The sequence below is a fragment of the Furipterus horrens genome, unplaced genomic scaffold (assembly GCF_987537825.1).
Source record: "Furipterus horrens unplaced genomic scaffold, mFurHor1.1.pri manual_scaffold_6, whole genome shotgun sequence".
Taxonomy (NCBI): domain Eukaryota; kingdom Metazoa; phylum Chordata; class Mammalia; order Chiroptera; family Furipteridae; genus Furipterus; species Furipterus horrens.
In genome coordinates this window covers 87,561,772-87,589,050 of record NW_028327176.1, presented here as the reverse complement: position 1 = coordinate 87,589,050, position 27,279 = coordinate 87,561,772, and the positions used below count along the sequence as shown (strand labels likewise).

At 55.8% G+C, this 27,279-nt stretch overlaps 1 protein-coding gene across 1 annotated transcript in view; it reads left to right on the top strand.

The window, feature by feature from the left end:
• The window catches only part of GRM4 (glutamate metabotropic receptor 4), a 115,688-nt gene that overhangs the window by 44,328 nt on the left and 44,081 nt on the right, over positions 1-27,279 (top strand). Inside the window, exon 3 of the mRNA XM_090280791.1 lies at positions 10,464-10,680. Coding sequence (XP_090136917.1) covers positions 10,464-10,680 — 217 coding nt within the window. The remainder of the gene's footprint in view (positions 1-10,463; positions 10,681-27,279) is intronic.

The following is a 27,279-nucleotide window of genomic DNA, read 5'->3' as shown; positions in this document are numbered from 1 at the left end:
GAGCTCGGTCACTGACAGCTCTGTGACCTTAGCAAGGCCCCAAGGCGCTGAGCCTCAGTGTCTTCGCCCATCTGAAGTGTTTGTGGCACTGTGGGGCTTGTGGAACGAAGTGGCCCCTTTGTTTATGAACACCTGCCTTGTGCCAGGTACTGTGCCAGGGGTCCAAGGACACGCTGGGGAAAAAATGGTCCCTGGATTTGTGGCACTGGTATTTTGGGGGGAGGTGGATGACAAATGAAATGAGTAAGTAAATATAGAGCGTGTTAGAAAGTGATCATTGTAATGGAGTCAAAGCAGGCATGGTGGAGACGGGCGCAGGGGCGGGAAGCAGGTTGCTGTCAGGGAGCGCCTTCCTGAGAAGGTGGCAGTGGAGCAGCCTCGAAGGGAAGGAAGTGAGGGAGCAAGCCACACACGTATCTGGGGGGCAGAGCATTCCGGCACAGGGCATGGCCAGGGCAAAGGCGCTGGGGCAGAGCGTGCCTGGCACGTTCATCGCGCAGCAAGGAGACCAGTGTGACTGGAGCCATGACAGCGAGGCCAAGACGGGAGTGGCTGGAGATGAGGTTAGAGGTCATATGTGTGAAAACGCTCTGGTAAAATGCCAAGTGTTGTTGTTAAGTTTGACAGCTTGCCCTACACTGAGCTGTAAAGGGCATTTTATTAGCATCTGGCAGGGCTCCCAAAGAAAGGCTGGAAGAAGGGAGGTCTGTTATCTTTCCTGTCTCCTGCCCACCTAAACACCTCGGTTCTTCTGACTGCAGGATAATGCGAATTCTTCCTAAGCTATTTCCTTCCCCAATCCGATGTCAGGAGAAGAAGAGGCCACTTGTGGCTCTGGGGCCATGCTGTGGGTGAGATGATGGTAATGGTCTTGGCGAGGGGCCCTGACCTGGCCAGTGGGGCACTGGACCATGGAGGTGCCCACACATTCCGGCTGTGCCTGTGGCCTTAGGGAGGGAAGTCAGTGGCCATGAGCCCCCTCCCTGGCAGCCTTGGGTGGAGTTGGTGATCCTAATTAAAAGCTTGGGTCCAAAAGACTTGATGATAGAATTTCTAATTAAATCAATTTCGTCTCGTCTGGGAGACAGAGGTTTGCACATGATCTTCCGTGTTGGAGACAGATGGGCCACTGCAGCCCATAGTGTGACAGCCAGGAGTGGAGGTCGGGCTGAGCATGGAGAGGAAGCAGGGCCGGCTCTCCCTGCTGCCGCTGCCCCGAGGCCCCTGCCCCACAGGAGATGGGTGGGTGGTCCTTCTTGTCACCACTGGAGGCTGCCGCTTTCACCCTCAGATTCTGTGTGTGTGCATATGCATGCATTTGTGTGTGGCCCACTTGTGTAAGGGGGAGATTGAGGTTTTACATGACAGTCAGTGGCCTGGACTCTGGGCTTGTTCTTTTGGGTTCAAATCCTGGCTCAGCCACTCACTAGCTGTGTGACCTTGGACAAATTACTTCACCTCTCTGTACCTCAGTTTTGGGAGAATGGGGAGAATAAGAGGGCCTGCTTTACATGGTTACTGTAAGACTGAAGGTGTTAATGCACATGAACCACTTAGGACAGTTCTTGGCACATAGTAAGCACTCAGTAAATGTGAGTTCTCATCGTGCTGATGGTGTGTGTGCACGTCTGTTTGGGTGAATTTTATTCAGTTCAGCCCATACTGGCCTGTGATGAAAGTGAGCCTGACGCATCCAGGAGCGTGAGGCAGAGATAAACAGGAGTCATCCAGGCTCTCCCAAAGCGAGAGCACCATGCCACGCATGTCTGTCAGTGTCAGTGAGGGGATGCTGCGGGAACAAACCACCCCCAAGTCTGTGGCCTAAAATACGTACATGCAATACTTGCTATGATCCCTGGCTGGTTTGACTCAGTGGATTGAGCGTCGGCCTGCGAGCTAAGTGTCGCTGGTTCGATCTTCCAGTCAGGGCACATCAGAGAAGGAAAACTCTGATTCCAAAAAACCTCCGCTGCCTTGCGGCATACCTCTTCAGGGGAAAGGCTAAGGGAGTAAACCCTGACAGAAAATCTGGAGCCGGAGTCCCTAAGGCGGTTTGACGTTGTAGTCAACACCGGCAACTCCTGCGGCGCACCTGAAGCCAAGCTGTATTGACTCCGTCTTTCCCTTGGACCCTTCAGCTGCGAAGAGAGGGGGGGTCTGCTGCATGGGCAACAGCAGACCCTCCATATCACCCTGCCCAGGCTCTGTAGCTTCAGCTTCACTGGAGAGGACACTCCAGCGTCATCGCAAGATGTCGATTCAACACGGGAGGAGACAGATACCGTGTCACTCCCGAGTCGGACTGCACAGCCATTCTCGGCGGTGCAGATAGACTCTTAAGAAGCTACACCATCGTCTCTCAAGACGGACGGCTGCCGATCGATCGAATACTTGCTATGGTACGTGGCTCCATGGCTGGCTGGGTGCTCTGCCCCGTCTCCTCAGGGACCAGGCTGGCCTGGAGCATTGCTGGGCATGGCAGCGGAAGGAACATGTGCCTGTAGGGGCTCGAAACTGCAGTGAAATGCTCTGGCCTCAAAGTGATAGTCTTTCCTGTTCCCAGCTCATTGGCCAGAACGTGTCACATGGCCCCAGCCAACCTCAGGGAGCAGGGAGTTGAATTTTACCATGTGCCAGGAAAGCAGAGAGCTGGAAATGTCTAAGGACTACCACCCACCATTAGTTCTGTGCATATTCATTCATTATTGATTCTCTCACCAGGGTGTCAACCCCCTAACTTCAGGGATTTGTCTTTGTGTTTACCACAGTGCCAAAGGTTGCATAAGGCACATAGTAGGTGCTCAGCAAACCATTACTGAGTGAGTGGATTCATGAATGAATCAACAGAGTCTCTGAGGAGTGTGGGTCAGGGAGGAGGCTGGTGGCCGTGGGAACAGCCGAGAGGAAGGAACCGCTTGGGCCTTGTGGGCAAATTTTACTTTTAAGAACTTTGCGCCTCAAAGATTCTCCTGCCTGCTTCTCAGTTACAGCGAAAAAACGCTGTAAGCCATGGTGTGACAGCAAGGGGCCTGTGTGATAGGGCGGAGGAGGCCAAGAGTCATCCAGTCCCAGGTCTGGGGAGGGACAGAACTGGGAAGGCTGAGCACCCTGACGGGGGAAGACCAGCAGACTCAGCTCCCTGGTGGAAGGCCAAGTGAGCTCCCAGGGCCAGGCAGGCAATCGATGGCACTGGGGCACAGGTCTGCCAGCCCAGGGCCAGGCCTCCAGCTGACCAGATGCTCCACTGGGTGTCAGCAGCCAGTCCGTGTCCACAGAGCAGAGCAATGAGATCTGATTAATGAGGGCGTCCTGAAGTGAGTAGCCCAGGCCAGCCTGACCTGAATTCCCAGAGGGTCTGTGGGGAAGTGGCCAGCAGCCCCCAAATGGCTCAGCGGCTGTAAGGGGAAGGCCCCCAGCATGTGGCCCTGGAGGAGGCTGTGGGGCAGGTGGTGGACTGTTCTGTCTGGGGCCTATCTATCCTGGTCCTTCCAAAAGCCACCCAGACCCCCAGACCCCCACTCAGACCCCTGCCCAGGGTGCCCCCTCCACACTTTCTAAGCTTTGGAATTCCCTTCTCTGTTCTTTGATTTTTATGAGGGGCCTCCATGGAGTATAGGTGTATGAGGCTTCCTTGGGACTGTCCTAAGCTGTGGGGTCACTCTTGTCTTTTGCTCTTGAACCTGTCACAGTGGACTTGGTCAGGGCTGACTCCCTCTTTAGCTCTGGGCAGTTGGACTCTCCCTACAGCTCCCTGGCAAGGCCCCCAGGAGTCCCTGGTTGCCCCAAACCCAGCACTTCAGCCAGAGGCATTCCAGGAGGAGGGCCTCCTTTTTCAGTCCTCACCCCAAGGCTAGTTCTCTGGAGGTGGGTTATTTACATCCATGTTCTTAGCGCCTGGCAGACAGGAGGTGCTTAGTGCTCCAAGAGGGTGTGTGCCCAGTTCTCAGTGAGACACCCTCCTGCATACCCCCAGGCTGGCAACACTTCCTGCCCGTCTGGGAACTGCGTCTGGCAGCAAAGGCCCCTGCACGGCTCAGGTGGGTGAGAGGTGTCGGGCGGGGGATGGTGCCCCTCAGCCCTGACAGTGTAGGCCGAGCCTTTAGAAGCCGGCCTTCTCTTTGGCTGGCTTTCTAACCCACACATTCCTGCCCGCATACCTTTCATGTACCTAAAAGCCTGGCTACCTTTCATCTGTGAAGAAAACAGCTGATGTTGAGAGCCTTGTACTTGAGGCCTGAAGCAGACAGCCAGCTCCAGGGTCTGCATGACCTCATATAGGGTCCCTGCTCCCTGGGCGAGGGGATGCAGGTGGGTAGGTGGGGTCCCAAGGTCTGTGTGGGCCCGGGCCTGTGCTGGGCTCGTGGCAGAGGTGGCTGCGGGATCTCAGCCTCACTGTGGCTGCCTGGCCTGGCAGAAGGAGCAGAATCAGCTGGGAGCGTGAGCAGGGCCTGAGGCCCAGACCCAGCGGCACTGAACAGGGGAGCAGAGCAGCCCTATGTGCCTTGTTTCTGATATCTCCTGGCTCTGATGCTCAGAGGCATTTTCATCTTTCTGAGCCTCACTTTCCTCATCTGTAAAATGGGAACAAGGGCCCAAGCCCTGTCTCCCTCTCAGTAATAATCTCTAGCATTTGCTGAGGGCCCCATGTTTTAAGCACTGCGTGTACTCAGTAATGCAGTCCTCTGTTGTTTTTTTTACTACTTTAGAGGGGCAGTAACTGAAGCCCAGAGAGGCCTCTTGCTTGCCTAAGGTTGCACAGGCTGGCAAAGCTGGGCCACACAGCCCTGGGTAGGCTGATGCCAGAGTGTGCTGGAAGCTTACGTGCTATGTCAGCATGAGGGTAGGGAAGGGAAGAGGAGGTGCTTTTAAACACTAAAGCTCACAACAATTGGGTTGGAGTTTCTGTCAGGTGGCCCTGGGATATCCATGGTGAAGGCCATGGTCATCCAGCCACTTGGCTTGGTGTGTCCCAGGCCGTGTGCAGGTTAGGGTAGGGGTTTCACTCCTGAGTGTTCTGAAAAACCTTGAACAGAAGCACTGGCTTTCAGGAGGCTGGGCCCTAAGTGTGTTCTGGGGTGCTGCACAGGTTGGTCCCCTCCCAGTCCCCCCCCCCCTTCTGGATGGTGTGGGACATGGACTGGCTGCTCTCAGGGGATCCTCAGAGTTTGCTAGACTGGGAGCCAGTGACCCAGAGCCTGAGCCGTGGGCATCCTGGGCATGGCCAGTGTCACCAAACCTGGTTGTGTGTGTGGCTACAGATTAGCACAGCAGGCCCTAAACACACATGTGTACATAGACACAATGCACATACACATTTATACACACATGCACACATGCACATGGGCCTTTGCACTAGCTACCCCCTCTGCATGAAATGCCCTCCCTCAAATACCCACGTGGCTTCCTCCTTTGTCTCCTTGGGGTCTTGACTCAAAAGTCACATTTTAGAGAGGCTTTCCCTCTATTGACACCCTGTCCCTCCCCTTCCTTCTTCTCCTCCTGGACCCTCCTCGCCATCTAACAGCTCTGTGTCACCTTTCCACTGATGTCTGTCCAGACTGGGAGCCCCACAAGGGCAGTGGCCACTGTTTACCCCCAGTACTTGGCACTACACCTGGCAGGCTGCCTTGCTCAGTGGCTGTTGGGAGAAGTAAATGAATGAGTGTGCTGTGTACTTGTGTGCTCAGGGCACATGGTCCAGCACGTGCCGTGCCTGTGCATGTGTGCGTGCGCGTGCGCACACACACACACAGGTGCACTTGGCATTCATCTTCATTGTTGCTCAAGCCTGGAAGCAGCTTTTGTCTTCTCACACGTGGCATGAACCTCCTTGTCGCTCCAGAAGCACGCGTGAGAGAGAGAGAGAGAGGGAGAGAGAGACAGGTTTATTCATGGGTACCAACTTCAGTCTCTCAGCCCTTTTGTAAGTGAGGCTCCACTGGGCCAGCTGCAGACACAATGTATGTCAATCAGGGGCATTCCACCTGCCCCCTCCTTAGGGCGTGCCCCACAATGCAGTAGGTGTCACTAATTTTGGGACTGAGATGAATCCAGTTCCCTTCCTCTGCCCCCCACAAGCCCCATGTGGCCTCGCCCAGCACAGTGGGGTGCCTTAGAAGACCTGTGGAATTGACAAGTAGTCCAAGCATCCCAACACCTGAGAGGATGTACCTGGTGCCCTTGGAGCGGCCTGACTCCATGCTGTGGGAGGTCTGAGCAGACTCTCTGGAGGATAGGGGCAAAGGGAGGGCTGCCTGGAGGAGGTGACATTTGAGCTGGGGTTTGCCATACAGAGAAGATTTGAATGTGAGATGATGTCATGGGCTCTGTGGACAGAGAGTAAGGAGAAAAAGACAGATGGACCTAGAGTAGGACACCTGTGATCGACCTACTGCTGCTGGAGTCTGGGTTCTTGCTGACTCTGGTCCTCTGAGGATGTGACAGGAGGTGCTGTGTCCCCAGCACCTAGAACAGTGCCTGGCACACAGTAGGTGCTCAAAGTGTTGGATGACGGTGGGCAGGCAAAGAGGAAGGCAAGAGAGGAAGGAGCTGGCAGTGGGGTGGGCATGGCTGCCTCCCTCCCCTCTTACATTGCTGTTTTGAGAGGAGAGGAACATTCTCTGAGGAGAATGTTAATCCAGGCCCCCTGGCCCCCTGCTGTTGCTGGGCTGTGGAGATAGAGCTGATCAGGCCAGGCTGTCACAGTCACCCTGCCTGTGGTGTCCCCCCAGCAGCTCCCGGCTCTCTCCGATCTCACCCCAGGCTGGGGTGGGCGGGAGGGAGGAGTGCCTTGGAGAGGGAGGTGTCAGCATCCCAGGAGGCGGTGTCCCCACTAAGCACAGCAATACCTATGTGGCTACAGAGAGAGATCTGGGAGCTGGTGGCAGGAGGTGGGGCATGGGGGTGGGGGAGAGTTGTGGGGTAAAAGAAAAGTCAGGGGCAAGAGGAGAGGGCTGGCAAGAGGAAAGGGGGGTGATAGCCCCCACAAGAGCGCTTACTGCCCGCTGGGCTCTGCCCCAAGCGCTTTCATGCGTCACACATGTGGTCTTCACAGCCTTATTCACAGCCTTAAAGAAAGGAGTTGTAATGATTCCCATTTTGCAGCTGGGGAAACTGAGGCCCAGAGAGGTGAAGTGCCTTGCCCAAGGTTTCCCAGCTGGCGGGTGGCTGAGCTGTTTAGCTCCCAAATCTCGGCTTGAACCACCCCCCAGGAAACCCGGGAAGGCTGGCGCTAAGAGAGCTGGCAGAGGGGACCCATAAAAGGGGGCCAGGGATCCCCGGGCCCTCCCCCAGTTCTCTCAGAGCTGGGTCCCTGTTCAGGGGCATCAGGTTTTGTTGGGGACAGAGCAGGGGCTGGGCTGAGGGCACATCCTGCAGGAACCCCACGCTAGGCTCTCCTACCCTTTTTGAGGGAATGGGGCTAAGAAGGGGAGCGGACAGGTCTAGGTCTGACACTGCTGGCAGGCCAGGCTCCCCGGGGAGGGCGCTGGGTCTGACTGCAGAACATCAGCCCGCCTGCTGTCCCCGCCCAGGCTGAGCGCCTGAATGGGAGTGGAGGCAGGAGCCGTGTGGAAGGAGGAGTGAGGGATGGGTGGGAAGTTGCCTCTCCATCCTGTTCTGCCACCAGCCCCGACACCTCCCTGGGCGTCCGGCCCTCTGCCGTGCACTACCCTTTGGCTTCTGGGCTGTGTTGGGAGAAAACATTCGCACGGGGAGACAATCTTCTCATTAGGAGGAGAGCGGACCCGCTGTGGGGAAGGCTGCCCAAGGGTCCAGCAGCCGTCTCCACCAGCGCCTCAGCTCCAAACCCAGGGACTTCTGTTCAGAGGGGTGAGTTGGAGGTGGCATCCATTCTGTTCTGTTTAATTGACAGATTTAAAAGGATGGACATTTCAGGCATGTACAAAAGCACGCACGCCGCTCAGCAGTCATCAGCTCTTGGACAGGGTTATTTCTTCCTCCACGCTCTCCCACCCGAATCCTTTGAAGGACATCCCAGACCTCATCAAATAACTTCACCCCTAAATATTTCAGTGCATGTCTCTAAATCAGTGGGTCTCCACGGGCCTCGGAATATTTGGCAATGTCTAGAGACATTTTTCATTGTTACCCCTGGGGGAGGGTGTGCTATGGCATCTAGTGGGTAGGAGGCAGGGATGCTGCTGAACCTGCTACAATGCACAGGACAGCCCCCCAACAAAGAATTATCTCCCCGAAGTACAATATTAATAGTGCTGAAGCTAAGAAACCCTGCTCTGAGACACAGGGACTCTCCAAAACCAACCGACCAACCAACTGCAACTAGATCATTATCAGATCTTAAAAATAGTAATACTTGTAAAATTAACCATCAAATAGGCAATCAGAGCCTACATTTTAGAGGGAGCCATTTCAGGCAGGAGAGGAGGTGCACGTGCTCACCAAGATTCAAATGTAGTTGGTGTTCTAAACAGGGGCTATATTTTTATGGTTCTACATACAAAAGGTACAAAAGGTATAATCTGAAAGGTCCCTGCCCAGTCACCTGATTCCCGCCCCAGAGTGTCTGGCTGAGTATGCACTGCCCTTCACACAGTGAGCAGGGCTGCACCCCACTCCGTTGGTGCTGTGATGTTTACCCCGGGTCTTAGGGAGCCGCCCAGAGCAGCGCGTGGAAGGCTGCTGTGTTCTTTCTCACACCTGCAGAGTATTCCTTGTATGGCCAGAGCGTCTATCACCAGGCTGTTCCCAATGTGGTGTTGTTACAGAGGGTGCTACAGTGAATGACACAGTAGAACATACCGTTTTATAAACACCACAGAAGTGCAGTGAGAGGGCTTAGTTGCTCAGAAAGTCTGGAAGACTGATCATCCGTGTCCCCCACCCCCATCCGCACCTGGAGCCTCCCAGGGACTTGGTCCTTTCCCAGTGAGGGGCCTGCCTGGGGGGCATCGCAGGGGCCAAGCTGGGCCATGCCCTTTTCATAAGAGGCATCCTCAGTGGAAGGGGCACCCGAACTCTTCTTGGGGATAGGCATAGGCTAGGTGGCAACCACTTGCCCAGGGGGCGTCCCCCATCCTCTTGCCCCCAGAATGTTTTTCCCACCGTCAGTTGTTTTTTTTTTTTTGCTAGGATTAAATCTTAGTGATTCCTTAGGGAGATGAATTTTAGATTTGACACCAGCCTAGATCAGTATGCCCACCCCTTCACTTTGTCACTCTGGACTGCTAAGGGCATGGCAGAGGGCATGCAGGAAGGGTACGTTTTGGTGTGCATGGCGGTGGGAGTGGAGAGCACGGGGCACTGAGCATCCCCGGGGAGCCTGGGGCAGTGGGAGGACCTGTGAGGAGTGCACTGGGGATGCAAGTGTGGGCTGGGGAGGAGGGGAAGGTGCAGGAGGGTCTGCACAGCCCCTTCCACAGCCTTTGGGGATGGTTGATGTCAAGCACAGGAGAAATGGGATCTTAAGGGCTCTGCATCTCCCCTTTTCCTGGGCGTGGGCAGGTGGTGGCCACAGGCCAGGAAAGTGCTCCCTGGCTGGGGGAGCGGGGCCTGGGGCAGCAGGCCTGGAGTCTGCTATTAAGAGGCTGTGGGACTGGTGGGCCCCTCCCTCTCCGGGCCCTGGGTCCCAGGCTGTGAAGAGAGGGACTCCCCCCAACCCCTGCCTCCTCTGGCCTCCTGGGATGCCATCCACGGGAGGGTAGGGCTGGGGGAAGCTGGAGCCTGGGCTCTGCCTCCTCTGAACTTGGCAGGAGGAAGGAGCCTGAGCCCAGAGGGAGTTGTGGGGACAGGGGTCTGTTGGGTGGTGACCTAGGGGATAGATAACTGGGGGAAGGAGATGGACCAAATGACCCCTCAGGGCTCCCTCTTCCTACCCTCACTCCACCCCATCCCCTGGCCAAACCATCTCACCTGGGGATTTTCCCCAGCTGGGATCTTCCAGCTCTTTTATGTAAATTGAGGCACCTAGAGGTCCCCGGGGTGTGTGTATACACATGTGTGTATGTGTGCATGTGTACATGCATGTGTGTGAGATTCCCAAAGGCTTTGTGGTATGTACAGGTGTGTTGGGGGGGCCACCAGCCACTGGACCCTGATGAGGCTAGCTGGGAGATGATGTTTGGGGAGGGCTTGATACTGACATGACAGTCACTTCTCAATCTGATGGCAGCCTCACTTCTGCTGGGAGTGGGGGAGGCCACCGTGGGCACAAGACCAGGGAGAGCTGACTGTAGGTGGGAGGCATTGGGACTCTGGGCCAGAGCCAGTGGCAGGGCCGGCCAACCATCTGCCCACCCTCTCTCTGTGCCTCAGTTTCTTCTATGTCATAGGGTCTCCCCAGTATGAGAGGAGGCAGTGTCCATAAGAAGGGCTGGGGTGGTGCCCAGGCTGTGGGACAGGAAGGTTGGTGTGTAGGGGTGTGGTACTGGCTGGGCAGCGTGGGGGTGCCAACCACCCCCATTAGTGGCCCCTCTCACCTCCAGATCCCCCAGATCAGCTACGCCTCCACAGCCCCAGACCTGAGCGACAACAGCCGCTACGACTTCTTCTCCCGCGTGGTGCCCTCGGACACGTACCAGGCCCAGGCCATGGTGGACATCGTCCGCGCCCTCAAGTGGAACTACGTGTCCACGCTGGCCTCAGAGGGCAGCTACGGCGAGAGCGGCGTGGAGGCCTTCATCCAGAAGTCCCGAGAGGACGGTGAGTCAGGTGCCCTTCTGCAGGGTCCTGCTCGGGGCTGGGGGACGCAGTGGCTAAGCACTGCCCGAGGGCCATTCTCTGCATCCTGCTATGGACTGCCTGCTCTGGGCCATGCTCTTGGGGGCCTTGGTCTCTCCTCTGAGCACTGGGGACTGGCCTGTGGCCTTGCTGGGCAGCTGGGGCGAGGGGTGGATGTGAATGACTTGCAGATGAGGCCAGGTGGTGGAGGAACTGCCGATATTTCTGGTGTGGGAGCTGGTGAAACAGCCACTGTTCTCAGGCAGAGAGGAGGGGAAGGGCGTTAAGGATGGAGGTGGCCTTGTTTAAGGGGGCCTCAGGGGGCCAGCTAGCAGGTTCTTGGAGCAAGGGTTGTTTGAAGGATCAGGCATGTGGAGCCCGTAAGATCGGGCAGTCTGGTGGGGGTGAGGGGCAGGGGCTGTGGGAGTCACATCTCACTTCTGGCTTGGGCTTCAGGGAAGTGGGTGCCCTGTGGGTGGGGTCTGAGGACTGTGGAAAGGTGGTTTGCTTTCCTCGAGGTCCGCCCACTTCCACAGGCCTTTCCCTGGTTAAGCTCACCACTTTCCCTTAATCGCTTTAGCAGCTCCAGTGAGAGAGCTGTTGGCATCAGCAGGTGAGAAGAGGCTAGCAACGGGGTTTAGCACCTCGGCGGGCTGACCGGGGGCCTCTGAGTGGGTCTGTTCCAGCGGCCCTGCCGAGGGGAGCAGCCTCCTCTGCCCTCCGGGCTGGGTGGGCTCCCGGGCAGCAGGCGGCCCCTGGGTGGGGGGCTCCACCAGGGTGGGGTGAGCCCTGCCTAGAAGGATGGCTGATTGAGGGCCATGGTGCAGAGGGATGGAGCCTGTCTGGGTGAGGCGGTGGGGAGAGCGGGCGGCCCTCCCTCCTCCTGGCCGACCCACCTTCCTGTAGAGAGGGCCCCCTCTGCCCCCCCCCCCGGGCCTCCCCCAGGGCCTTGTCTCTAAATAGGTCCTGTGGCACACGTGGCCTCAGGGGGTGGCGTCTGTGTATTTATACCCTTGTAACCATGGACTCGTAATTGCTTTTTCTAAGGACCACAGTGTCCAGAGGCTGGCGTTGGTAACACCCTGCAGGCATAATCCCGCTACAAATCTTGGATAAGCCCCTTTAATTGTACAGCCAAAGCGGCTCGGTGCCTGCGACCTGGCGGAGAGCGCGGCGGGCGGAAGTGGGGCGGCGGCTGACTGACGGCTGCGGCGCCAGGCCACGCCCGCTCCGGCAGCAGCGGGACGCAGAGGGACGCCGGGCTGCCGGCCCCGCCCACCTCCCGCCGGCCGTGTGCCCGTCCTTTCCTCCTTTGCTCAGACTCCGGGCTGGCCCGTGCCCCTGCTCTGCAGGGTCCTCTCCTTGTCAGTGGCTTGAATCTTCCCCCAAACAATCCCACCACCTTCCTGTTTCAGGTGCAACCTCTGCAGGATTTGGTGACAAAGGTGCCGAATGCGGGCAGGGATAGAAAGTTCAGCATTTTAGCGCTCAGTCCCTGTTCTAAGGGACCTAGCAGCCACCCCCAGTGCTTTATAGCCCTCTCTATGTGCCCAGAAATGCTGAGTGCCTGTCTTATTCCTGTTGTCCTGGATATTCCTCCATATCCTGTGAGGTAGGACCTGTGGCACAGAAAGGCCAAATAATAACTAACAACAGGTCACACAGCACATTATTGGTGGAGAAGGGATTTGAACCCTGGCAGTCTGGCTCTGGGACTAGGGGTCTTAACTGCTTTTGCATTCTTGTCACTATAGCTTCTTGTTTCCCACTGTATTAACTGAGACCCATGTAGACCAGCCCTATGCCCCCCCCCCACCCCCACCCCGTATTAAGAGCTAGAGAGCCATGAGATATGTGTGAGGTCTGGGTATTGCATTTAATCTGAAGCTAATTTTTCACAAGCATCAAATCAGGCATTGGAGTAGTCAGAAAGTGAATATAATGTCTACTCAAGATTTTTAAGGACTTCTAGAAAAGAGAACTAGACACTCTACCAGAGCCTCCACCTTGAGGGCACTGCTGCCCTGGCCCCTGCCTCCTGCTCCCCATCCGTGGCTGCACTTCCCCCATCTCCAGATCCTCCTGCTGCCTGCCCTGCCTGCTAACTGAGGTTTGATTTGGGGGACTGTCTGTAGGTGAGTGAAAAGGAAAGTGGAGAGAAAGCCATGCTTCAGCTGGCCAAATTGAGATCAGAATTGAATGGCCAGTATAAAGAAGCCACTGTACCTTGTAGCCTAATCCCTGCGAAAGATTAACAATGTCTTTGGCCGTATGTTGTATTGATCTGTCCCCTGAAGTATAAATCATCAGTGAGTTGCTCAGAGGAGCGCCAGGGAGTGGGGCAGAGGGAGGGAGCACTCACTGGGCTCAGGATGCACATCAGCTCAACCAGCAAGTCCTGGGCGCCTCCTGTGTGCTGGGCTCTGAGACCCACAGGGAGCATAATGATGCCCATTTTATAGATGGGGAAATGGAGGCCAGAGAGGGTAGGTCACTCTCCCAAGGCCACACAGTCAGAACATGGAAGAGCTGGGACTGGAACCCAGCTCCGTCTTCTGGGTGGGGAGCTCCTGGGTAGCTCCCAGCATTGACTGAGACATTGGCATAGAGCTTAAAGAAAGCAGGGGCCTCTCCATGGGGTCTCTGGGGTGGGGGTGGGGGTTGGTTCTGGTCCTCTCTAGTGAGCAATTCCAGCATCCTGGGCACCTCTAGGCCCATGTTCCCAGGGTGGGGACAAGATGGCCTTTCTGGGTGTGGCAAGAAGGGGGATAGGGGCCCAGACCTGCTCCTTGGGGGCTATCCTGTCCCTCACACAGTGGGAAGTTCCAAAGCCTCATTTCCCGTTTTGTCCCTGTACCCCCATTGATATTCCAGAGATGCTGATGAGCCAGCCTGTTGCTGGTCAGACCCCAGCTCCAACTCCCAGGGCCAAGCCACAGACTTGTATTTAGAAGGCCCCTGTTAGAGCAGTGGCATCAGCATAGGCCTGGGCAGTGACTGGCAGGGCTGGCAGCCTAAGGCCCAAGACTGGGGTGGCTACGTGACATCTCTGGACTCAGCTCCTCTGGCTGTAAATGGTACACTGGCCTCCTGGAGGCTCGGAGGGCTGGGGGAAGAGCTTGACTAGCTAGAAAGAGCTGTGCCAGCGCCTCTGGGTACTCATGTTTCTGGGAGATCAGAGAGGAGAGACTTGCCCTGGGTCACTCCTAGGATCCAGAAACTCCTAAGAGTAGACACTTAGAGTGTCCACAACCCTGTCTGCTGCCTCCCCCTCACCTTCTTGACCTCACCTCCTTCCACTTCTCTGTCTCTCTGCTCTAGCTGCATAGCCTCCTCACTGCTCCTCTAACACTCCAGGCACAAGCCCACCTCAGGGCCTTTGCACTGGCTGATCCCTCTGCCTGGAAAGCTCTTTCCCTGGATATCCATGTGGCCTACATCCTCAGTGCATTCAAGTGTCTTCCCAGGTGTCCCCTCCTCAGAGAGGCCTTTCTGACCACTGTATCTCACATAGCCCTGTCCCAGCCCATTACTCTTCATCCCCTCTTCCCTGCTCTGTTTCTTTAAAGCACTTGACAAGTAAATTTTTATTTGTTTATAGTCCACCAGGGCAGAGATTTTTTTTTTTTTTTTTTTTGCCTCTTTTGTTCTCTGCTGCATCCCCAGCCTCTAGCACAGTCCCTGACTGCACATAGTAGTTGCTCAGTAAGTGTCTGTGGAATGGATGATTGATATCAACACCCAGCCCCCAACTACTCACTTCTTTGGCCCTCCTCCCACCCTGGGCCTTCGAGGTTGCGCTCTCAGCCTGCAGAAGGGCAGACGGAGGCTGGCAGGGCATCGCCCTCTGGGGTTTGGATAGGCTGCCCTGGGTCCTTAGCCTCCTTCCCCACTGAACTTCCTCTAGTCCCCGAGCCTCTACTGACTCACTGGGGACAGGATTTCTTCCTAGGGGGCAGAGGCAAGGCTGTGAGAACTTGGGGCCTGTCTGCAGCTGCCTCAGGCTGAAATGTGAGGTTCATTTCTCATTCCAGCACCTGCCTCAGAGGTGTCATCCTGAGGGGCTGCCTGCCCTGGAGGGCAGGAAGCGGGAGAGGCTCAATATTCCAGACCGGCCTGAGTCTCCCAGCTGACCTGGGCTTCACAGATTTAAGTCACACTTGCACAGTGCCCAGCCCCATGTGAGAAGAGGAGCCAGGTCATGGGCCCTGCAGGCTCCTGGTGGGTGTGGGAGGAGTGGAATCCTGCCTTGCAAGCAGTAGGTGCTGAGTAGGGAGGCAATGGTCCATCTGCTGAGGTGAGGAGAGATACTCCAGGGATGCAGGGGGCCCCTACCCAGCCAGAGGGCAGTCCAGCAGGGCTTGGGGGAGGGGTGCTTAGACAAGTACAGAGCAAGGAAAGGCCCGCCAGGTGGGGGAGCAGCATGAGCAAGAGTCTGGAGGTAGGAGTGAACAAGGCAGATGGGACCTCGGTGATGGGCCTGGCCTCGTCCCAGTGGCCATGGGTCAGGGAACAATGTGAAATGGAGCTGAGCAGAGTTTCTGTAGGCTGACCCTGTATTTTTTTAAAGTTCCTTAAAAAAAAAAAATCTCCCAAGGATATGTTTATGGTTCAAAAGAGAGGAAGGGTGAGAGAGAGAGAGAGAGAGAGAGAGAGAGACAGAGAGACAGAGAGACAGAGAGAGACAGAGAGAGACTTCAATGTGAGAAACATTGGTTGCTTCCCATACACGCACTGACCAAGGGTCAAACCCACAACCTAGATATGTGCCCAGACCAGGAATGAACCCACACTTCTTGAGCATTCCAACCAACTGAGCCACCTGACCAGGGCCCAAGCCTGTACTTAAAATTTTTTTGGCACTTGGGGTTGCGACTGTACACACCATCTCCAACCTGCCGTGTCCAGCCCGCTCAGGGGCCAGGGGTCCTCTCTGCCAATTAAGGCTCCGTGCCAATACCCCTCCTCACTGCAGGCTTCCCTAACCTACTCCCCCAAGCAGAGTTGCTCACCTGGGTGGGGGATGATCTCCCCAGGGATCCCCACCTGGGAGGCTCAGTGCCCTGAACTGAACTCTCCCTCTGTCTCTGGCACAGGACTCTGGGCTCCTTGCGGCTGGGGAGGGACAGACCTCACAGCTCTGTGTGCCTCACCCTCCCTTGCAGCAGAGCCTCAATAGATGTTTGTAGAATGAACAAATAAGCAAGCAGATGAGCAGCCCTGTGCCCTTGGGCAGGTCACTGCCCTCTGGGGCTTCCTCTTTTCCTCTGTGGTAGGTGTGGGTGTGTCAGCTCATCTCCAAAGTCCAGCTCTGTCACCAGACAGGCTGTGTGTTCACCGTCAGAGGCCCCTGACTCCAGGCCTTCTTGTAAGCAAAGGCTCATCAGGGTGTGTTGCCACGATTCTGGCTCATTCTGAAAAGACCCCAGACTGCTACTGAAAGCTACTTACTTAGGATGCTTCTCCCAGAGGAGTTCTGGAAAATGAACTCTCCCTCAAGGCCAGAGGGAATGGTGTCAAATGGTGGCACTTCAGGGCGTGGCTTTGGGTTCAGGGCTGATTGGGGCCAGCTGCATGGGGACAGAGCCTGGAGCATGCGGCCTTCTTGTCCCCAGTCAGAGGAAGTGGGGTTGACATCAGCTGAGGGATGAGGAGCTGGACCCAGGGAGGGGTCCTGCCACTGGTTGGTGTTTATGGGAGTGGGATGGTTTGCAACATCTTTTCAGGGAGACACCTCTGAACTGTCCCTCCAGTGGTCTCCTGGACTCACAGCCCAGGGACCCAGTGGCTGGGGCTCAGAATGCCCTGCCCACTGACTGTGTATTCTACAAGGGTGAGGAAGGGAAGAGGGCCTGCCCAGCAGCCAGTCCGCACCATTCTAGCTTATCAGCCACGCCTCCCTGAACTTGAGACCCATTGCATCTTTGGCTGCCCTGTGCTACCTGTCACTCCCATGGGTGGAAATTAAATAGACCTGACATGGGCACCTCCTGCTGAGCCACGAGGCCCATCGTGCCCTCGCTGAGCCTCCTGGCCAGCACTAGGAGATTGGCGAGGTGCTGGCATTGATGTGACTGCTTGGTGATTGTCAGGTCAATCTGTGTCCTGCTATGAAATGAACCCTGTGCCTGCCTGGCCCTCCTTGGGGATCTTGCCTGTCCACTCTGATTTCTCTGCCACTCGGGCCTGTGGCAGGGCGCTGACACCTCTCAGTGTTGTGAGTCCCCTGGGCTGGGTGTCATCAGGTCACTCTCCCAACCCTCTCCGACTCTGATCTGCCTGCCCCGGCCCATCATGATGCGAACACACTTCTGTCTGAACTTGCCTCAGCTGGACAGGAGTGACGGGAGGAAGATGTTAGAAGCAGAGCCCTCGTTGCTCTGGATTTTCACCCTTTCCCTCTTGGAAAGGAAGCAACCGTTTCTTTCACTGGCCTTCTTTGTGGCACATGTTTGAAGGTCTCTTTGGGCTTAAAAAAATTTCCCTTTGCTGGTTGCATCCCCTTTGTGGCTTTGGCCTTCTGAATCCTGTCATCTTTTGGGTGACACAGTAGAGTGGCATGGTTAAGAGCCTGGCTGCTGGCTCTGCCATAGTGAGCTGTGCCATATTGAGCAGTCACTGAAGGTCTCTGGACCTCAGTGTTCATCTGGTGAAGTGGGGACATTAATAGTACCTCTCTGAAAGGTTGCTGTGAGCACCAAATGAGTTAATATATGCAAAGAACTTAGCACAGCCTGGGCCCCGCACTAGGCACTAAGCTTCATTATTATTGACCAGAGTGGGCTGGAAGGCCCAGGTCTAGTCCTGGCTCTGCCTCTGGGTGGCTGTGTGACCCTGGGCTGGTCACTTGCCGTCTCTGAGCCTCAGTTTCATCACCAATGTGAAGGGGATGTGTCAGTGGACCTCTGACGTCCACCATGACATGGGTCTTCACATCCTTCACCTACTTCTCTTGGCTTCTCTGTCTGCCACAGGGAGGTCTGGGAACCATGGGGTTGGCCTGTGGTTTCCAGTGTGTCTGTTGTTCTTGGGCCCAGACCTGAGCCCACGGTAACCTGTTTCCTCAGCCCTTTCAGCCTCTTTGATTTCTTCACCTCTGATCCTTCTGACAAATAAATCTCTAAACCTGGTTTGAACCCTGTTTTCTTCAAGTTCATTTTCTTGTCCTTGTTTCTTCCTCCTCTCCTTATCTGAGCCTCTTCGCTAGAAGCATGCAGAGCCTGTCCTCCCAGGTTCCGGTGGCTGGGGACCCCTTCCGATTTCTTCTCCTTTGTAAAAGAGCAAGTGGTGGAGGCCCTTGACCTTTCCCTGCCCCCCTCCCCCTGCTCTCCAGGAAGCCCTCTTCACCTTGGTTCCTGCACAGCCACCCTGAGAATTGTCCCATTTTACAGTGGGAGTGACCATGGTGTGGGCTGCCAGGGGGCTTGTCCAAACCCTCCCAACTTGTGGGTGGCAGAGCTGGGGTTTGCACTCAGGTCTGCGCCACGCCACGCCATGCCACCTGGTGTCTCCAGGGAGCACTGCTGTTGGTCAGAGGGATGGACCTAGGAGCAGTTGTCCCCACAGAGGGCCAGGGAGGGGAGAGGCAGAGCGGCTCCTGTGATGGGAGTGTGAGTGTGTGTGACAGGAGCCACCAGCCATGTGTGGCCTTGTATGAGCCTGTGAGGGGTCCTGTCTAAAAGTGGGCATAAAGGCCTGGGAGGTGGGGAGGGACATGTGCCCCGGTGGTCACTCCTTCAGTGCTGGGACACCTCATGCTCCTGGGGTTTCAGGGACTCAGAGGACAGAGTCCAGGCCTCCAAACTACACAGAGCCTGCTCCGTGGGGCTGTGCTGGTGAGGAGGGGTGTGGGGGCATTCCTTCCTCCTGCTCTTCAGCCCTTTCATCCCTCACCTCAGTACAGTAATTCATTCATTTGATGAATAAATATTTATTGAGCACCTGCTGTGTTCCAGGCATTGAATCATGACACTGGGGATACAGCCTACAGTAAAGAAGTAGAGACATTGCTATAGAATATAATTCCACATAGGAGCTGATGGGCATTGCCATGAAGGACAACACAGCACAAGTGGACAGAAGTGGGCAGATGGTCAGGGAAGGCCTTTCTGCAGAGGTGACACAGTGCAGTCATGAGCTGTGTGGAGATCTGGGGGGAGGGAGCTCCAGGCAGAGGGCCCAGCAAGTGCAATGGCCCCAAGGTGGGGCCTGCCTGGCACTGGGGGAATATCTAAGAGGCGGCAGCAGAATGTGTGAGGGGAGAGAGTCAGAAAGAGAAGGGCAGGTCCCCTGGGGCCTCTGGGCCACTCTGAGGACGTTGGTTTTTGCTCTGAATTAAGATGGGGGCCAGCGGAGGGCTGTGAGCAGAAGAGGGTGTGAACTGACTCGGGTTTGATAGGATTCTGCAGGCTGCTGTGTGGGGAATAGATATGGGGCTCAGGCAAGAAGGCCAGTGAGGGGGCTCCTGCCGTTGTCCAGGCAAGAGGTGATGATGACTTGAACGGGGAAGGTGGGGTGGTGAGATGGGACAGATCTGGGGCATACTTTGAAGTTTGAGTCCACGGGACTTGCTCTCAGGCTGTGTGTGGGCAAAGGGGAGCGGGATCACCTCAGCACATGGCTTCAGCACCACGGAGAGCGGCACACAGCCCCCCCACCCCCCACCCCCCCACCTTGCCAGGAAAAGCTCGGGTCAGCTCAGGTCCTCAACAAATGACGATTTCTCCAGATCTTGGCCAGTCTGTGCACGCTGAGCAGAGAGCCTCATCTCTAAAGTGCAGATCCCTTTCCCTTGATTTTGTTATCAATTTTTTTTAGCCAAGTATGTTTATTTCTGGGCACTGCTGTAAATCCTTTTGGGAATGAGGCAGGTCTGAATGCAGTTTTAGACCTGGGATGAGAGATTGGGAAGCAGTTGTTTCCAAAAATCTCTGCATCTGGCTAAACTGTTGTGGGTGGGGGAGGGGGATCTTCCTTGAGGAGGGGCAGGGGGAGGAGAGACTTGAAGAATGGGTGGGTCAGTGCCAGGGGAGAGGGAGGGTGCTCTGGGTAAGGGGCTACCATGACTGAATTCGGCTCTTCATGCCACCTCCTTCTATGAGTGAGGAGAGGGGGCAGCTTTCCTGAGAGGGCAGAAGCCCACATGAGGGGTGAGCAACCCATGGTGGAATGCTGCCCCGAGGCCTGCTGTGGACTTACTGTGTGTCTTTGGACAAGCCACTGTTCCTCTTTGGTTCTCAGTTTCTCCATCTTTAAAATGAGATAAATATAGACCCTACTTTGCTGGTTGTTGTAAGAATGACAAAAACAGGTGAATTAGTCATCAGAAAAGTCCATAAAGAGGGATGGGGGGCTGCCTCTGAGGCCTCAGACCCCAAGGGTAAGTGTGTGGCCTCTTCCTGTGTGGGGTTCTCCCCTCCCATGGTGCCTGTCCTCTTTCTCCCCACCTTGCGTGGTGCATTGTATGCCTGCTCTGTTTTGCTCTAGACAGAATAATCATATGGATATTCTATGCAAATTCTCACTTTTAATGAGCCAGAAGGAAAGCTAATGACCATTTTGCAGACATCTTGGGCCCGAGGGAGGCCTTGGCATGAGAGAGGAAGGAGGGCAAAGTGACAAGCAAGAGGAGAGAGGAGGAGGGGAGGAGAATGAAAAGGGAGGGGGACAGCAGTGGCTGAAGAGGGGTGGAGGGAGAGGAAGCCCGGGTCCCATGTCCCGTCTCCCAGAGGCTGCCTGCCGCCCCATTGTACAGATAGGGTAGAGAGAGGCGGCAACTTGCCAGTGACCCCAGAAGGTGGAAGGGAGAGAAAGGTCGAGTAGAGGGAGAAGACAGGCTGGAGAAAGGGAAGGTGAAGGCAGCCAGGACCAGGCTCTGGCTTGTGGGGCTCAATGTTCTTATCTGTACATTGGATGTAGTACCTCAGAGTGGGCTAATTGGAGGAGCTAATGAGAGAAAATGTGAAAAATTATTTAACTGAGGAGTGCTGCATGAACATGAGGGACCATGGAATAATGGGGGAGCAGGGTGTGCTTGTGTGTGGAGGAGAGAGGCAGAGAGAGGACAGGATGGGGCGAGGGAATGAGAGGGGTAAGGCAGGAAGAGGAGGGTGGAGGGACAGAAGCTGGAGGGAGGCATGGAGACCTTCTGGACAATAGGTCAGCTCTTAATTAGCCGTTCATTCCTTCCTTCCTTCTTTCATTCTTTAGCATCTATCATGTACTTTATTAGGTGGATGTCTGTTCCATGAGGGCAGGAGTCCTGTCTTTCCTGTTCATGGCTATACCCCCAGTGTCTAGGACAGCACCTGGCACTGGGAGGTGCTTAGTAACTTGTTGCTAAACCAGTGACTGCTCTGTGCCTGGCATGGGCCTGGCAGTGGCCATCTCCCTAGAGTTCAGAGGCTGATGGATACAGCGACATCTAGTCCAATCATTTCCATGCACCGTGCTAAGTGCAGTGATTGAGACACTGGGATTGTTACGGGCACCTGTGGCGAAGGAACCTGGGCCACCCACGAAGAGTTACTGTCGGAGGGGGCTTGGGCTGAATCCTTAGAAATAGATGGGAGATGACTTGAAGGAGTTTGGGAAAGGAAATTGGGCAGAAAGGCAGAGGGAACATCCTGAGCAAGGCCAGGAGATGGGAACACCTGGCGTGTGTTGGCAACTGCAGGTGCTGTTGAAAGTGGGAGCGATGGGGCACGAGGCTGCAGGGCCTCAGGATTGGGCTGAAGTGCTCGGACTTTGCCCTGAGGGAGGTGAGAGCTCCTGAAAATTCAAGGGAGGGGAGTGATGGGGTAGGACTGGAGGTTTGGTGGAGAGTTGGGGCGCCAGGCTGGGCGGGCTGAGGTCTGCATGGAGACATGGCCTGGGTGTGGTAAGACAGTGAGTGTCGACAGTGGTGGGTATGGACAGCGGGTGGGGTCCTGAGGGGTCAGCCTGCAGAGGGGTCGGCAGCGTGTGTGTGAGTGGCCGGTGCTGGACTGCCTTGAGAAGACTGGGCTCCTCTCTGGGCCCCAGCTTAGATCAGAAAGGAGCTCTCAATTCTGGGCAGCCCAACCCACCCTGGGGGCATTTTTGTGTCAGTATAAATGTCACCGTGATGTGGGATCCTACCGACTAGTGCCCAGCTTCCCAGGCTGACCCTTGTACTGCAACATGGGATAGTTCCACAGTAGGAAAAGTTGTCCCTCCAGGTACCTGTTGAGAAAAACTAGCAGCTGGTAGCACCCCTCCCCCAGCTCTCCAGCTCCTGGGTGCCCTCCTGAGCCCACTCAAGGCTGCTCCAGGGATTCAGGCCTAGAGTCCCCTTTTTCTGTCTCCCTGGTCCCTGTTGCTCCACTCCCATATCTGTCCAAGCAGGTCCCAGGCTCTCCCCCAACAGTGTTGGAAGAGCCTGGGGCTGTTTTTTTGTGGTGAGGTGATCCTCTCTCCTGCCTCAGGCCCACATCTGGGTCTCAACCCTTGACCTTTGTCCATCAGTTTACCACCTGTGCTTCAGGAACGCCTCTCATGGCGCGCTGGGTCGGGCTGATGTCCGCTGCTGTCCTTCCTCGCTGCAGGAGGCCTCCACCCTCACCACCATCCTCCACCGAGGCCAATTTATGGGGCACACTCCCACCCATTGTCTTGGTCTTTCCTCCCAGATGTGGTCAGCAGTCCTGTTTTCTGGCTGAGGAAGCTGAGGCCTGGTGGGGTGAAGGGATGGCTCCGGATACATGCAGTACCAGGGCTGGACCCCTGTCCTGCCATTCTGCCATTGAAAAGGTCAGCTCGTTGCCACTCCTCTCCCTACTTTGGCCTAAAGAGAGGGGGCGAGGATCTGGGAGGACTTCATTACCCCATGCCTGCATGTGGCAGGTTGGGGGTGCTGAGCCCGCTGCCGGCAGGAGACGCACTTGGCGTGCCTGGGTAACTACATCACAACATTTCATTTTGCTTGTCATTTTCCACTTTCTGGGGATGTGGGCTTCTAAATACTTCATCCTGGCCTGCAGCTGCCAGTTCTTCCCAGGCGAAACCACAGGCCTGCCGCTGGCCCTTAACCCTGGCCCCTCCCTGCCTGGCTGTGGGTGGAGCTGGCAGAGGTCATTCCTCCAGGCCCCGGCCCCACACAGGGCTCTCCACCACCAGCCCAGCGCCAGCTCCTCTTCCCCAGGGGTCTGGGGTGAAGAGGCCAGGCAGACGACATTGCTGGAAATTAGGCTCAGTTCGACATTGACCTTATGCCTAGCACTCTGCTGCAGCTCAGAGTTAGAAATAAGAAAGACACAGTCTCCCCCAAAGGGGCTTATGGGCTAGAGGAAACTGACAATAATATTATAGCAATAGCAAACACATATTGATTGCTCATGTGCCAGGCATTGTTTTAAGCACCTTGCATGTATTAACTTATTTGTTCTTCATATTCTATTATAAGGAGATGAGGCAAAGAGAGGTTAAGTAACTTATCCAAAGTCACACAGCTCAGAAGTGACAGAGCTGGGATCTGAACCCAGACAACCTGGCTCCAGCCCTCATGCCCTGAAGCATGGGAATTATAGAACTGACCACAGCACAGGCAAGTGCCAGCAGGGAGGGTATGATGAGACCCTGAGTGGGCAGCGATGAGTTCCAACTTGGGGATGGATCTGGGATGTTTCAGGAGATGGAGGAGGAGAAATTGGGCCCCGAGGCTGGGTGGGGTGGGGCAGGTGAAGAAGTAGGAGAGTCTGTGAGAGGAACCAACAGAAGCTCAAGGATGGGAACATCTGGGATGAGGTGGAGAGAGTGGCCCTGCTGTGGCAGTGTGCGGAGCTGTGAGGCCGAGGAAGGGGGGAGGGGCTACTGCATGACCTCACCCCCGATGTGTGCCACTGGAGTGGGGGCAGGTGGAGAAGGGGACTGGGGGTCTTGTTCTGTAAGTGGCTCCTTGGCAGAGGATTCTCAATGAATTCTTAAAAGTTCTGGGTCAGACCCCCCTCGCGGAACCAAATCTAAGAAATGGGTGGTTTTCCCCCATTCTCACCACTGGGAGTGGGGGAAGGGGGGCCTGGGGGGCTGGGCGAGGGCAGGGGCGCATGGGTCTCCCAGGGGGGCCTTGGGGTGGGGGCAGGCCAGGAACCAGCCATCCCTCTGTGCCCCACCCTATTCCCCTCCCGCCATCACCTGCCTCCAAACACCTTGGTTTTCTTTTCTATTTTCTTCCTCCTTTCTTGCTTCAAAGGTGTTTTGCCTAAATAGGTTTGTGTTAAGATATTAGGTCAATCGCTCAGCAAATTTCCCTCTGCTCAGAGCTGAGTGCCATGAATAATGCAGCTCTGAGCAAGGCTGCTGCTGCCCAGGGCCTCCTGGGGAGGGGACCGCAGCTTTAGCTCAGAGGCCCTGAGCCCCATAGCTGCTCTGACTGGTCCCCCAAAGCCCACACCCTCCCCCTCCCCAGAATATCCCCCCCAGGACTGGGCCTGTCCACAGGCAAACCCTTTAATCCTCAGAACAGCCCTGCATGTCTGGGAGGGGGGACAATGCATCATCTCATGTCATAGATGCAGAAATGGAGGTTCAGGGTGAAGTGGCTTTTATCACCAAACAAGTGGGTGATTGAGGTGGGACATGGGCCCTGCCTGTACCCAGGCTCAGCCTCCTGTGCCACACCAGGCCAGCCCTCTGATGCCTGTGCCCCCTGCACCCCCAGAGCCAGCCTATTTCTCCGCAGGGGCAGGGTTGGGCCTGAGTGGAGGGTCTGGCAAGCCTAGGGAGAGGGTTTCACTGGAAAGACGGGATCCATCCCCCACTGGTGCTCCCCAGCCAGGCCACCCTCTGCACCAGCAGCAAAGGGGAGGTATTAATGGTGTCAAGATGTGGCCCAGGCTAGCCTAGTGGCTCCAGGGAGGTGTGGACATGTGACTTGTGTGCCAGTGGCACAGGTTTGTGGCTGTGTGACTGTGAAGGGTGTGACTGGGGGGCTGGGTGTGTTGAGTGTGGTTGTATGAAGCTATGGGGCTTCTGCGTGAGCTTGTGGGATGGCGGGAGGTATGGCTGTGCGTCAGTGCCTGTGTGTGGCCATGTGCGTGTCCTTCTGGCTGTGAGGTTGAATGAGGCTGTCTCCGGGTTTATGTTTGTGATATGGGGTAGGGCTGTGGGTCTCTATGTGAAGGTTGTGACTGAGATTGTATGAAGTTGAGGTGGTGTGTGGTATGTGATTTTGATTTGTGAGTGTGTGTGTGTGTGTGTGTGTGTGTGTGTGTGTGTGTTGGGGTGTATGTGCTGAGATTGTTCAGGAAAGAAAGGATGTGTGTCCTGCCCTGGGCCTCCAAGCTATGACCCTCGGTTCTGCCCGGACCTCTGTCCCTGGGGACAGTTCTGGTTTAGCCTGGTGCCTCTGATCCCCGGAACATAGGGGCCCCACCAGCCCTGGGACCCGACCCCAGCTTGGTGGTGAGGTCCCTGTCCTTCCAGCTCCTGCCCTCCTGCCTTAGCAGCCCTTCCCACGAGGCCTTGCCCTCTCCCCAAAGGCACTGGCTCAGGAGGCAGACCCAGGCCTTCACAAACACCATCGTATTTGGTCCTCACTCCAACTTCACAAGATGGAGTTTTTTTAAGTCCTTCCCCCATTTTGCAGATGGAAAGTGTGATGCTCAGAGAGGCTAAATAACAGTTCTACAATCACACAGCCAGGAGGCGGTGGAGCCACCATCTTCTGCCTCGGGCTGGAGGCCTGGGAAGCTGTATGCAGGTGCAGTGTTCATGCTTTGCACAGTCCTTTGATGGAGTGCATTAGAGAGACACCTTCAGGTGGGAAACCAGGGTGACTGTCTCCCCCTCCTAGAGCCCACAGCCTGCATTATTTCATGTCTTTCTCTACTGGCCCAGCTCTTTTCAGGCCCTGGGCCCATGGGGCCTCACCAGTTCGCTCAGCTATCTTATATATTTTTTAACTTGTTCTGCTTTCACATGTGTATTTCCTAAGTGCTCATAGCAAGGAATTTGCATCTAGATGGAGAAGTAAAATCCCAAGAGAAGGCAAGACTGAGAGAGGTGTCCAGATTTCCGTGACTCCTGGCCCACGTGTGTCTATGGAGCTCACAGGCAGGTCCTGCCAGGGCAGACACTATGGGTGGATTATCTCTGTAGCCCAGAACCTGGCACAAAGTAAGTGCCAAGTGCAAAGTGTGTGTGCACACAGATGTCTGGGCACTCAGTGTGACAGGTGGTGACACAGAGGGGAAGTCACAGCGGGCTGTGGGGGTTAGGGACACTCCCAGAGGAGGTGGGAGGGTTTGGGCAAGTGCAGGTCCCTGCCCCAGATCCCTGCAGAGCCTCCGGCCACTCCCCTGCTTGCAGCTCCTGCCACACTGCCCTCCCATCCCTGCCAGTTGGGCACTCGGTGGCTAATGCATCCAGGAAGCTTGAATTGCTGCCTGTCCTGAGCAGGCACAGCATGTGTGCTGGGTCCCGCAAGGGGCTGAGTGGCGAGACAGACACTAAGGTGATGACCAAGGCCCCGTGAGGGAAGAGCTGCAGTGAGTAACCAGAGGGTCACTGACCAGCCCCTGGAGCCCTTACGGCTGAGGGAGCAGCATCTGCAAGCCTGTTGGGGAGCAGATGTGGTAGGATGGTGAATTCCGGTAGGGACGAGGGTGAGGTCGGATGTTGCAGACCTGAGGAGGAGATGTCACACACACACATATACCTGCACGCACACACATGCACACATGCACACACACACGGAGCCATCAAGGCAGGCATCCATGTGTCAGATTTATGCTTTAGAATGTGGCTGGAGTGGATGGTGGGGAGTGGGGCCAGAGCAGGAGCAGAAAGGGATTGGGGCAGGGAACCGGGCCTGAACCCAGCCCCCACCTCTAGCCCGCTTTGGGGCCCCAGACCCATCTGGAGTCCACCCCCTCACTGTCCTGCACAGTCCTGCTCACCCTGGCAGAGCCTCAGGTTAGGGGCACCCACTCAGGGCTTGGGTGTCTTCCTGACCTCGGAACACCCCTGTGGCCACAGCTCCGCTGCCTGGGATCTGGCATAGAGCTCCATTTATTTAGGTAAAGGCTTTGTTTCCAGTTGAAGACAAAAGTAGCACCTTATTAGTCACTGACCCCTTTGCTGACTGCAAATTTTGGGAGATGGCGTGGTTTTGGAGTGGAAGGAAAGGAGGGAAGAACTGTGTGAGCACATGTGTTGATGCGAGCATGCTTGCATGCACACACATCTGTATGCAGGTGTGTGCATGCATGCATGCATGTGTGTGTGTGTAAGGCCATATGGTCCAGGGTGACACCCAGCCTCCCTCATGCCTCCCCCCCTCCCTGCTGGGAACCTAGGGGCGCCTGGGGGACCCCTTAGGTTGTGTAACTCCCCCCTTTCTCTCCACATTGCCATTTGCTGCCTTCACATTTTGCTGTAATGTAGATTTTTCCACTTGATTTCCTAGAATTTGTCTTTTCATTGTTTTCTCCCCCTTTAAAATTGAAGAGGACAAACCAAAGTGAAGAGAAAGAGGAGAGGAACCCGGGTCTGCTGACCTCCGACAGCTGTCAATACTTGTTTTGACTGTGAGAGGTCAGCCCTGCTTGTGCTCCCTGCGGGGCT